The sequence below is a fragment of the Odontesthes bonariensis genome, chromosome 16 (genome assembly GCF_027942865.1).
Source record: "Odontesthes bonariensis isolate fOdoBon6 chromosome 16, fOdoBon6.hap1, whole genome shotgun sequence".
Lineage (NCBI taxonomy): Eukaryota > Metazoa > Chordata > Actinopteri > Atheriniformes > Atherinopsidae > Odontesthes > Odontesthes bonariensis.
In genome coordinates this window covers 11,492,834-11,504,634 of record NC_134521.1, presented here as the reverse complement: position 1 = coordinate 11,504,634, position 11,801 = coordinate 11,492,834, and the positions used below count along the sequence as shown (strand labels likewise).

Sequence of the window (11,801 nt, the reverse complement as noted above, 5' to 3'; positions counted from 1 at the left end):
AAGAAATATATGTAGAAATGATCATGTCAGACTTTTACATACAGCAGATCTTCGCTATGATAATGTGTGGTTGTAGAAAAAGACTAATATGTTGCCATCGGGTGTCATGACAAAGGTGGCACATGCAGTGCAGTCCAGCCAAATATAGATTCAGATCAATGGAACAAAAACTTCATCACTCATGCTTATCCACAGTTGCACATTAGGGATTATTCCAACACACTGGAATAACAAGCACTAACACCCATCAACACAGACTGTGCAATATGGTGCAACTGATAAGACTGTGAGTATCGATCACCTCAAACAGAATGCTGGAACAATCTGCACAAAGCATCATATATGCTTAGGAGAAAACCTAAAACCCCAATGTATTGTAAATAGATATGTAAAATTGTATTGAAAATGTAGCAATTATTTCCATTTTCATACTTGTAATCAATACATATTATGTAGCATATACTGTATAAACATAACTTTGTTCACTTGTTTTTTTCTAAAAGAATTAAGTACTTTATCTGCTGCAGCCAGCCCATGCATTACTTAGAGTTCTACTAATAAACCGTGAGCCCTCTAAAGAACGGCACAGGCCAACAGTTGTTTATTCAGATTTATGCAAGACTCCCTTTAAGCTCTGTTAACCATTTATTTAAGGCCCTTTTCTACATTCAGTTTTATTTGTGTACAGATTTCTGCACCAGTCTTGACAATTTATAATACTTTGCTGCTATCTTGAATTAACAGTGTTGTTCATTCAACTACATGGTGTTACCATGACAAACTTTATTAATATAGTGCTTATTGTTACTTTATTTTTTTCTTAAAGCCACATAAAATGAAGTTTGAACCTTGAAAAGTTGGCCCTTCTGTAATAGTATTAAGGCGCTTGAATGTCTCTTGGTTGTTGTTTTATGATAGTACCAAACTGTACGGAACAGTACACCCAGTGAAAAGAAGACCTTTCTAAATGTTTGAGAGTCACTACTAGGTCTTTTGCTTTCGTTCCACCTGCTCGTCTTTGAGGGTTTTTTAGGCTCGCTGAGTCCATATTTAAACAAACACAGGTCTGGTTGAGCGAAATGGGAAAGTGCAATGCATGCAGAGATTCCTCACACTGAAATGTTCCAATGATGCTTACTATGGTGCCCAGTTTGATTTCAAATACCAAGTAACCACCCTCCTATAATTCCTACTCACACAATGATACAAAACCCAAGGTAGGCAATCAATTTCAAAATAGTTTACAGAAGCTGTTGGTTTTGTGTGTCTTCTTAAACCGTGGCCATTATACGAGTGCCATACTATATTGATATGGTAAGATACGGTGTACCTTGGAAATCACTGTAGTGCTATATTTGCATTGATATTGTCATTGAAAATAAATTTTATATAATGAACTTTACACAACAAACAGAGGTGCCCCATGTTTTCTGTCACATGTTGGATTCTGACTGCAGCCGGTGGGGATGTGGACACCATGTTCCTGCTGCACTCCTGCAACACCTTCTGCTCCCAGGTGAGGGCGCTACCTTCACTTTACGCATCTGCTGCATGGCTCCATGGCTCCATGCAACTGTTCATACAGTAACAGCTTCAGTATTAGTATTCACAACACAGTAAACTGAGTTATCCGAACGCTCTCGTAGTTTAAGATTTATATAATTTATTAGATATTCTTGTGGTTAGGAAGGAATCCTACCGGCAGCAGTTTTTACCCTGCACATACGTGATACCTGCAGCTTTCAACGTCTGAAAAGATTTTTGGGACAAATCTAGAAAATATATAGAAATTTTCCAAAAAAGAGGATTCTAACCTCTAAAAGTTATACATGATTATCTAAATTAGTATTTCTCATTTGCTATAACTACAAAACAAGAACTAAGGGAAGCTTTTTTTTTTAGTCTGATTATAAAACGGGACTGGGCTTAATTATTGACCAAGTTGAAGATGAATTTTTTATCAAACTGAGTTAGTAACGTAAAAACTTTAGGATCCTCCAGGGAATATCAAATTGATATCTTGTTGTTTTTTTTTTTGTTGTTTTTTTTGTTGGATACGTGACGCAAAGGGTCTATGAACCAATAGAGGGATGCCCTCAGCAGCCATACGATTTGCTTTTGAGAATGTCTTTAATGCGTCTGGATGGCATGAGTGACGGTGCAGGACAGATGATTGGCCAGACGGCAAGAGAAGGCGGGAACAGTATGCTGTGGATCGCAGATGAGGTGGTGTTAGTGTGTGTTCGTGCGTGTGCATGTGTTTGTGTGTGTGTGTGTGTGTGTGTGTGTGTGTGTGTGTGTGTGTGTGTGTGTGTGTGTGTGTGTGTGTGAGTGCAGGGTAGCGCGGTGCTTGTAGGGAGAGGCGGAGGGAGTGCTTTACCGCAGTATCACTACATTTCTGCACCACTCATCAAAACTCTGCGGCATGCAGACAAGAGCTGGGGGGGAGGGCAGTGATTAGGTTTGTTCTGGGTGCTGGGTCACTACATTTTCTGGTAGCCATTCAATTCTTCCCATATGACAGACTACAGTAATATTTGCTTGCTTAAATAGATATTCATTTGAGGGTGCTCTGTATTTTAGAAGACTTCTTTAGTTGCCGGACATCCTCACATACCGACGGTAGTACAGCCTGGGTAATTGCTGCAACCCATTTCAGCGCTTTTATTAGAAGTTTGGAGGCAAAACTTTTAGGACAAAATGGCAAATGATGACAAAGGCGACTGGAAGGAGTATATGTGGAACCCGAGAACGAGGGAGTTCTTGGGCAGAACGGCGAGCAGCTGGGGTAAGTACTGTCCAGCTACAGCAATGCAGCAAACATGGTCCCTCGGCCTTAACAGGTCGCTGTCATAGTGTCTGAAACCTTTCCCAAAGATTTAATTGTTCTTCCAGCAGGGATCTCTTCAGAAATAAACGTGTGTAAGAGTATTGTGAATTTCATACTGACTGTTCCAGTAATGAGATGGCTGTCGCTGTCCACCACAGTCTGGTGCTGAAATCTGACTGCGGCACCGGAGCTGTGAAAACCGGCACTTTTTCCCCTCCTGTCGGGTTAATTCATTCATTCATTTACGACAATCCTTTCCCTGCGCATTGCGCTCGTCATGAGGTTCAGGAGATAAAAATATGGTCTATTTGTTACATAAAAGATTAGGCAAAATACAGCAGCTCTACTGGAACAGGCTCCACTCGGTTTCAAAATGCCTGTCATCGGTTTCTTTGTCGAGAAGGGCTGTTGCTGGCTGTAACGTGAATTCTGTCTTTCTAAAGTTGTGCAGAATTTGGTTTGCATGCCTGTAGCTTCGTCAAAATGTGCACTCAACATGATGTCATTTATTTTCAGGTTTTCTCCCTCTGAGGTTCTGTAGGAATAGTACTGCCCCCATTGTCCCTCTTTTATGTCATAGAGAGACCCTGCAACTATTTTAAAGATTCATGGAATGGCAGGGTGCATATGGCACTGTTCTAATGACATTGGAGCATTTTAATCTGGGTAAAGCCGAGGGCCAAATGCTATTTGTATCACCTCCAACCGGCCCCTCCCAGCGCTTGTAAATCAGTGAGGGCTTTAATCCTAACCTAATGACTTCATTGGCTGATGATGAGGGTATCAATTCAGGACGTTCCAACAAAGTAAAATACTTTGAGGAACTACAATTCATTTTTACGTTTGACTGATTATAAAGTCTCAGTTTCAACACTTAATCTTGTTGTTGGGCTGGAATAGTGCTAACAGTGGTTTCACTTGCAGTAATATTCTGGTGATCATGTTTCATCAGTTGAGCTAGCGTGGAGTTGAAACTCATTGGTCTTGGCTTCCTTTGTTGGAATCCTTCCAGAGTGTAAACTTAATCCGGCTCAGTACGTCCCAGGTCCTTTGAGGTCTGGTGGACTTTTTAAGCTGTGCTCACTGAAGCTTGATAATTAGACTATTTTTGTTTTATGTTATCATATTGGTCTGCTAAACTTGTCATTTCACAGCAGCACTCTGTGAGCAAGGTTGTGTCCCTGTTCATACTGCAAAACTGCACACTTGTACATACTCTGCTAATGCAACAAGCTTTGTTTTTTGCATTTCTCGTAGTCTTCTATAGTTTCTTTCACATTCATCAATATAACACAGCTGATTATGCTGCGTAATGTTGCTTCAGATCATTAGATCAAATACTTCTTCCTACAATGGAGCACAGCACGCTTTATTGTGTGTTCTGCTTGGTGTAAAGAGCTGGAATGATATGGAAATGTCCTTGATATAGCGTTCATTTTACATGTTGCCACCAGCTGATGAAATATGGTTGAGCCTGTACTTAAAACACAACTAATTAAGTGTTTTGAACCTCCTACTTTTACCTCCAAAAACAACTGAGGCTCCCATTGCAACAGGATAAAAAGAAACCTTAGAAATGAATAAAATCACCATGCCGTTCCTACTTTTCTATTACAAGCTGTATACAAGTTAATACAGTCTTTGGCAGTACACTTGCACAGCTCAGCTTTCCATTCTATTTCCAGACCTTTTTATTTTGAGTTCAGAGGTTTCTTTGATCGCCAAACTAAAAACCAATTAATCAGCACACCTTCCCAATTAATTCTGAAAGAAAAGACACACCTCCTGCCATTATTACTGAAGAAAGACCAGGATGCGGACACAGCCTAAGCTGTCCTTTGGTTCTTTGCTTTCAACTGCCGTCTGTTAACAAAACCAGGATGAAAGAGAGATGCTTCACTGTCCATCATCAGTGAGGACCGAGAGGGCAGACTGTAAACCTAACACCCTCTTTGCCAGGGGGGAAAGCCACTCTGCCTGCACACTAGATCCTCTGTGCACATGTACACATCCAGTCTCCCCTGGGTGGTGTCATATTTGTGGTTAGCACAACTTAACCCTGGGTGACAAAAAAACAAGACTTCAACACTTTGTTTTGTCATAGCTTCTCTCAAATGTCTCTCTTGCTGGTTCACGGCCTGGAGCCTCTGTTGATATTCAATAAGTTTCTAGGAATGATCAGATGAAAAAGACACACACAAGCTATAAATCATTGAGATATCCATGTGCAACTGCCCCCCTCAGATCAGCTTCCCCTTGACATTTTGTTATGGATTCCTCCAAATGTTGCCATGTGGGGAGGCAGATGCAACATTGAGCCTGCCGACTGTGGTGGGGGCCTTCCAGCAGAGGCACAGGGTCAGGGCGCTCAGCTGCTTTTCATTATCAGCCTCAGGTGTTGATGCGTCATAGAAATGGCTATTTATGTTGTCCTGTTCTCAACAGCTGCCTTAAAAGTATATGATTCCAAGTAGGAATCTTTGTTTCATATATAATGACTGACAATTTTTTAAGAGGGCTCATTTATAAAACATATAAAATATCACTATGATCTTACAGTCTTGTGACTCAATGGCCTTGTGTCCAGGGATTCCTCCTGTTCTCTTTCTCCCTGAATCCCCTCTGTCATCGTTGCTTCGCCTCTTTGCATCAGAGAAACCATGTGATGAAATTTGGTTGCAGCCTTTTAATCATGTCTACATTCCCCTCTTCCAGGCTGTGGCAAATACCCCTACTTCTTTCTTACTCATGTGAATGCATACAAGAATGTGTGAGGAAATTAAGCATTAAGGGAATGAAGAATAGAATAAAATAGATGTTACAGAATTAAGAGAGCATTTTGTATGAGCTTTAGCTGATATTACATTTAGCTAACATGAACAATTTCCTTATCAAATCATGAAACGTTTCTGCACATTACAGAAATGATGAAGAAGACTCAAGTGAATCAAAGATGTTTGTTTAATGCAGCTTTTACCAATATCTTATATCCATTTGAGAGATGCAGAGGTCTGTATATAGGAGTCATTGTAAAATAAAAAAAAATGGGTGTAATTTCCACAACTTATCAGAAATGTAAAGCCTGAATTGAAGGGGAGTTTTCTTCTCTTGGTCAGAGAGGACAATATGAACCCAAAAATCACCGCATGATAGTTAAAACATTTTTTAAAAATTAAAAATTTTGTAAAAAATAAACAGAAAAACCATCAATTTCAAGAGAAACTGGGTCCTCAGTTTTGCAGAGGCTATAGTTTGGAATATAAAATTCTTACTCAGCTCCATTTCTTTTGAAAATGTTCCCTAAATGATTAATAGTGCATGCTACAATGTACTATCAGAAGCTACAGTAAAGTGTAGTAATCACATTGATTGTTTTGTTGATGTAACGTAATACATTGATGCATTGAAATAACTGTCTTCTCTTTGTGTGCAGGTCTCATCCTGCTCTTTTATTTAGTTTTCTACATCTTCCTCGGTGGCCTGTTTTCTCTCACCATGTATGTCATGCTGCAGACCCTGGATGAGCATAAACCAACCTGGCAGGACAGGCTCTCCACACCAGGTTCAGATACGACAGATTGACAGAACCACATGAGCGCAGGTCACAGTGTGCACAAAGTGTCATAACTTTCCTGCCATCTCCCTGTCACTCACAGGCATGGTGATTAGACCCAAAGCCGATGAATACTACGAGATTGCCTACAGCATCCAGAACACTGAGAGCTGGGACATGTACGCTCAGGCCCTGGACAAGTTCCTGTCGCGTAAGTCTGGCTCCTTTTCCTCCGCTGCAATGAGTCAAATTTATCTGCTGTGGATTATCCAATGATCCAGAATGAATTGTTTCTACCTAATAAGAGATAATTCCCTCACTGTCAGTGAGTAGGTGGTTGACTTGCAACACGGTTTTAGTTGAGTCATAAGCCCTTACAAACTGAATAAACTCCACCCCCGCTCTCCTCTCCTCTGAAGCCTACAACGACTCCGTCCAGGCCCAGAAAAATCATGAGTGCACCCCTGACCAGTACTTCCAGCAGGAGGACAGCGGCGATGTGAAGAACAACCCGAAGCGCTCTTGTCAGTTCAACCGCACCATTCTTGAAGCATGCTCTGGAAGTCAGGACCGTTACTATGGATACCAGGATGGAAAGCCATGCATCATCATCAAGCTGAATCGGGTATGAACGGAAAGGAAGGAAGGGATTGGGATGATGTTGCTAGGAGACATGGAGTGACTGAGATAATGAAACTGGTTGGGAATAAGGGAAAGACCCCAGCAATGCAAAAATACAGTACTAAGTGGACAGTTGTTGGTTTCTGTACTAATCAGAGAAATGTCGCATACCTCATCATATTTTAGTTTACATTTCTCTGTGTTTAAACAGAGAGAAATAAATGTCCTTCTTTTCTCCCCAGGTGATTGGGATGCTGCCAGGAAAAAATGGACAGGCTCCGTTTGTCACCTGTGGTGCAAAGGTAATCCCTTTTTTATCTTACACAATGAAGAGCTTAACATGACAATTTGGATTCCAGCCCAGCCTTTGCTATTGTGCCACACTCCCTTCTGCAATATGTCATCCATCACTCTCCTCCATCTTCCTTTAATGTGGTTCTTTGTTTTGTTTGAATCATCACATCTGTGTTGCATGCTACATGTGTTCTTCTTTTTTTCATTGTTTTCCATTAAATTGCCCCATCTCAGAAATACAGAGTCGGCAAAGATGAATGGGTAAGAGCAGGACAGAGCTTGTACTGGTAGAGTTTAGATTATATTTAGTGCTGTGATACTTTAGATTAGATTGTTATTTAGCATTAAATAGACTGCTGAAGTAGATGTGTACATGCAGGGAAATATGGTTCAGAGAAAAGAAGGATATTAGTAAAGGAGAAGTATAACAGATGGAGTTGTTTTACCCCCACAGAGAGAAGACAGTGAAAAAATTGGAGAGTTGGTTTACTTCCCTCCAAATGGCACTTTCAACCTTATGTACTACCCTTATTACGGCAAAAAAGCTCAGGTAAGACTATATTTTGGATCAAAATTTTATTCAAACACTGCTTTTGATAACAGAACTAGCTTCTCATAATTCTTCATTATTTTAGTAGATATTTTAAATGTCCATAGAGTTAATTAAATGTGTAACAAACAAACTCCCTCTGCTCATGTAGCCTCTACATTTGAATATGTCCTTTGATCTGTTTTTGCAGGTGAACTACTCTCAGCCCCTGGTTGCCGTCAAGTTCCTTAACATCACTCAGAATCAAGATGTCAACATCGAGTGCAGGATCCACGCCAACAACATTCCCACTGGAAGTGAAAGAGACAAGTTTGCTGGGAAAGTGTCTTTCAAGCTGAGGATTAACAGCATCAACTAGGTTGACCCCTGAAAACTACTCTCTTCATTCTCTGCAACACTGCACATAGACAGAAAGAAATCACAGCATTCACACCCTTTGTAGGATTTGTTTACAATTGCTTTCCCGGTTCTTGAACGAGATGATGCAAGAATAGAAGGGTGGTAATCCTGTCATTGTTTCTGTCTGTGAGCATTCAAACAAATTTTTTTCTGTAAATTAGTTTGAGGTGACGTGTATTTATACTGCATGATAAAACTAGGGGATATAAAGGATGTGTTTTCAAAGTTTGCGAGGATCAGCAACATCACCACTGTATTGCTGCTCACCTCCTGCTGCCTCCTTATGGAGTATCCCTCTATATATGAATATACACAAATTACAGTGCAAGATGTGTATATCTCCAGTATTTATACGGCATCATAACCTTATATCAGTACCTCTATTTTGTTGCACTTAAAAGAATAATCCAACAGACTTGCATATATCTCGATGGATGGATGCAGAGATGAAGCCATTTGCATGTGTGTATTGTCTTTAGTGTGCTATGAGGGCAGGAGGCCCCCTTGTCCCACCTCTCCACTCAGTTTAAAATAAGCTTATGTTAAACGACTGACCACCAGGAGGGACCACACTGCAATTTTCAACCCTCACACACTGCAAGAGTGTGCGTGTGTGCGTGTGTGTGTGTGTGTGTGTGTATTTTTTTTGAAGACAGACTACAGTAAGTTTCCCTAAAAAAATGTGAAGTATTCAGTAGAAGTCCTGAAATACTGAAGAGCGTGTGTTTTTGTGCATTTGTGTGTATTCCATTTACAGGTCCCATTTCATACTGTAGGTCGGGAAGTTGCATGCAATGTGCAATATTCATGAAGTCGCATACATTATGAATGTTTGTATCCATTCTTCAGATGGCTCCTATTGAATAATCATCGTTTTAGATCATTTGGTATTCACACTGTTTGTTTGAGCTGATAAAACAGACATGATTCATATTTGGGTTGTTGCGAATGCTCATTTTAACATCATATCAATAATATTAAGAGACTCGGCTACAGAAGTTTGGGTTGAATAAAAGGAAAATACTTCTGACTATCAGATGAAAACAGCAATTATCAACCTCTTGTTAACATACCACTCTCAATGACTGTCTGATTTTATTCCCAAACAAACTGAAACCTATTTTGTCGCGTCTGAATATCTAATTTAGAGGTTTTTTTTTTCCTTGGGTATTTTGCATATATTTAATTTGTATCAGAAATAGATGCTATTGTCATATTTTTTATTGTTTTGCACGGAAAGTGTGCTTTTTTCCCTTCTTTTGTGAAGCTGAGTTGATTTAATAAATGTATATACAGTTTTGGAGGAGGATGTAGAAAATGTGTTTATGTTCCCTATGTTTCTTCCATATTCGTTATCAAGTATTCATCCAGGATATCAGAAAGTATATTTTACATCTACTTGACTTAATGTGAATGATTAGAGTCTCCAGATTGTGATGAGTAGGTTTTTAGGTAATTACAAAAACTGGAGATGTACAGTACTTTGCTTACCTTAGAGAAAAACATTTATCTATTAATTGGTTTTGTTGTTCTTGTTTTATTCTGTTGTTGCATCACTCTAAAGGAAAGCTGTCACGAGAACTCGACAACTGATATCAAAATCTTAAAAGAGTAATACATGCCTGAGTTTGCTGCAGGAGCTTAATACCTTATTTACAGTTACTGTGTTGTGCTAGCACACAGATTTGTTAGAAACAAATTGGAGTATCTCCAAATCTGTGAAGATTTCTCCAGAGTTAAACTCTCAAACTTGCCTCTGCACAGCCAAAAAACTAAATGAACGTAGCGGTGATCTAGCAATGTCAGAACAGCAGATGTGGAATACAAGCTGCTGATGTGTCATGTTAAGGTCTGGCTTGACTTCAGAACTTAATTGTTACTAAGAAAATGTGCTTCTAAGTGTGCTCACTAGTGTTTCACAGTGCTCTAAATGCTCAGTGCTCACCTGTTATCTGATCCAAACTTGACAGAGAGTAAAAGAAAGGCAATTAGATCTAATGTGATTATTGGATCTTCATCTGAGTTCCCATTCAGAACAAAGAATCTGCTCTGATAGGCTCTTTTTTTAGCGTTGTGTGACCAGTTCACATGTATTTCTCCTCTGGCCTCCCTGCAACACTTACTTAATTTCACTGTAATCTCTTAATCTGGTCAGCTAATCCAGAGCAGGCACGCTGAACTTCTTTACCCCACTCTGTTGCTCCTCCTCCTTGTGACAAACGCCTGGTTCACTTCTTAAAATTTGTATTCTTTTTTCATGAAATTTAAATATCATGCCCCCCCCAAAATCATTTTCACATCCAGTGGAGTTTAACCCAGAACACAGCTAATCAAATATTCGACTTCATCGCCCCATAGGTCAATCTTGTCTACTGGAAGATTATTTCCTCAACCAAAGATCATCATGACAGTTCATCACGACTGTTATTTATTTGTGCCGCAGTGACACATCCTCAGCAGCAGGATTAAAGCAAAGATCTCTTTCAGAGACACTCTAGGATCCGGTTGGAAGACTGTGTTATAAAAAGCGCCCCCCACCCCCCCTCCTTATATAATAGCACGCACAAAAGAAACGTTTTACCACAACATAACAGTGCCTCCTGGTGGACAGACAGTGTTGTTCCCAGTGTCACAGAATGTTAATTCCTCTTAAATCTATTCATGTCTTTATTTTTTCTGTGATAATTTGAAGATGTCCTCAAAGAGCAATATATTTATTTCCTGTGGGGATGTATGATTATTTAGTGGAAAGGCTGTAACAAAACTGGTGCAACGTGTACCATCAAGAGCAAGGGAAAAAAGGAAGGAACATGTAGTTATTGCATCAGACAATTTTACAGGCAATTTAAGAAGAATTAATATGTTTATAAAAGAGTATTTTTGTTGTAAAGAGGAAAGAATGTATTAGCTTGGATTGCATTGTGTCATGAAAACTACCTGGTAGATTTTCAAATGTTTGTTTTGGAGCATCTTGTGTTTGAATGTTTTTGCTGTCATTTCAGTCGGTTCTGCTTTCTTAAAAGGAGCTTCTAAAGCTTGCAATCAAAACTCTAACAGTACTTAACTTTCACAGCACGTTCAAAACTGCAAAGGTGCCCAGTGCAAATGTCAGAGAGGGTCAGCTAAAATGTTTCAAACAAGCGTTGAATACAACAAACACATGTCCTCTTAAGGTTTAACTGCACTGTTGTTTAAGATTGGGGTCGAAGTATTATTCAGGAAAGAAATGTAAGAAATTTGTTAATTATTTTTTGCCCACACGGAAAAAAGGAAATACTCCGGATCTTTAGGTTTTGCTCTTACTGTATGTATATTTTTGCTCATGTTTACTGCATACCAAGATAGAGAAATAAATAAATGTCATTTAAGGGAACTCAAACTCGATTTTGACTCTGCCTCTCAGTCATTCTTATACTGCTCATACACAGATACTAAGATGGTTGAAGGCATCACGGCTCCTCGTGATTTAAAATGTGCTCAGACATACTGTGATCTTTGCAAGTGGCAGAAAAAGAAGCCACCCAGTGTCAAAAGTGGCTTCAGGTGGATATAAA

At 39.6% G+C, this 11,801-nt stretch overlaps 1 protein-coding gene across 1 annotated transcript; it reads left to right on the top strand.

Moving 5' to 3' along the window:
• The first annotated feature begins 2,391 nt into the window (after positions 1-2,391).
• atp1b2b (ATPase Na+/K+ transporting subunit beta 2b) lies at positions 2,392-11,631 on the top strand. The gene is made up of 7 exons (XM_075487863.1): positions 2,392-2,788; positions 6,264-6,392; positions 6,487-6,594; positions 6,803-7,008; positions 7,247-7,306; positions 7,753-7,848; positions 8,039-11,631. The coding sequence occupies exons 1-7, from the start codon at positions 2,701-2,703 to the stop codon at positions 8,204-8,206; spliced, it is 855 nt and encodes a 284-aa protein (XP_075343978.1). The 5' UTR covers positions 2,392-2,700; the 3' UTR covers positions 8,207-11,631.
• The last annotated feature ends 170 nt before the right edge of the window (positions 11,632-11,801 follow it).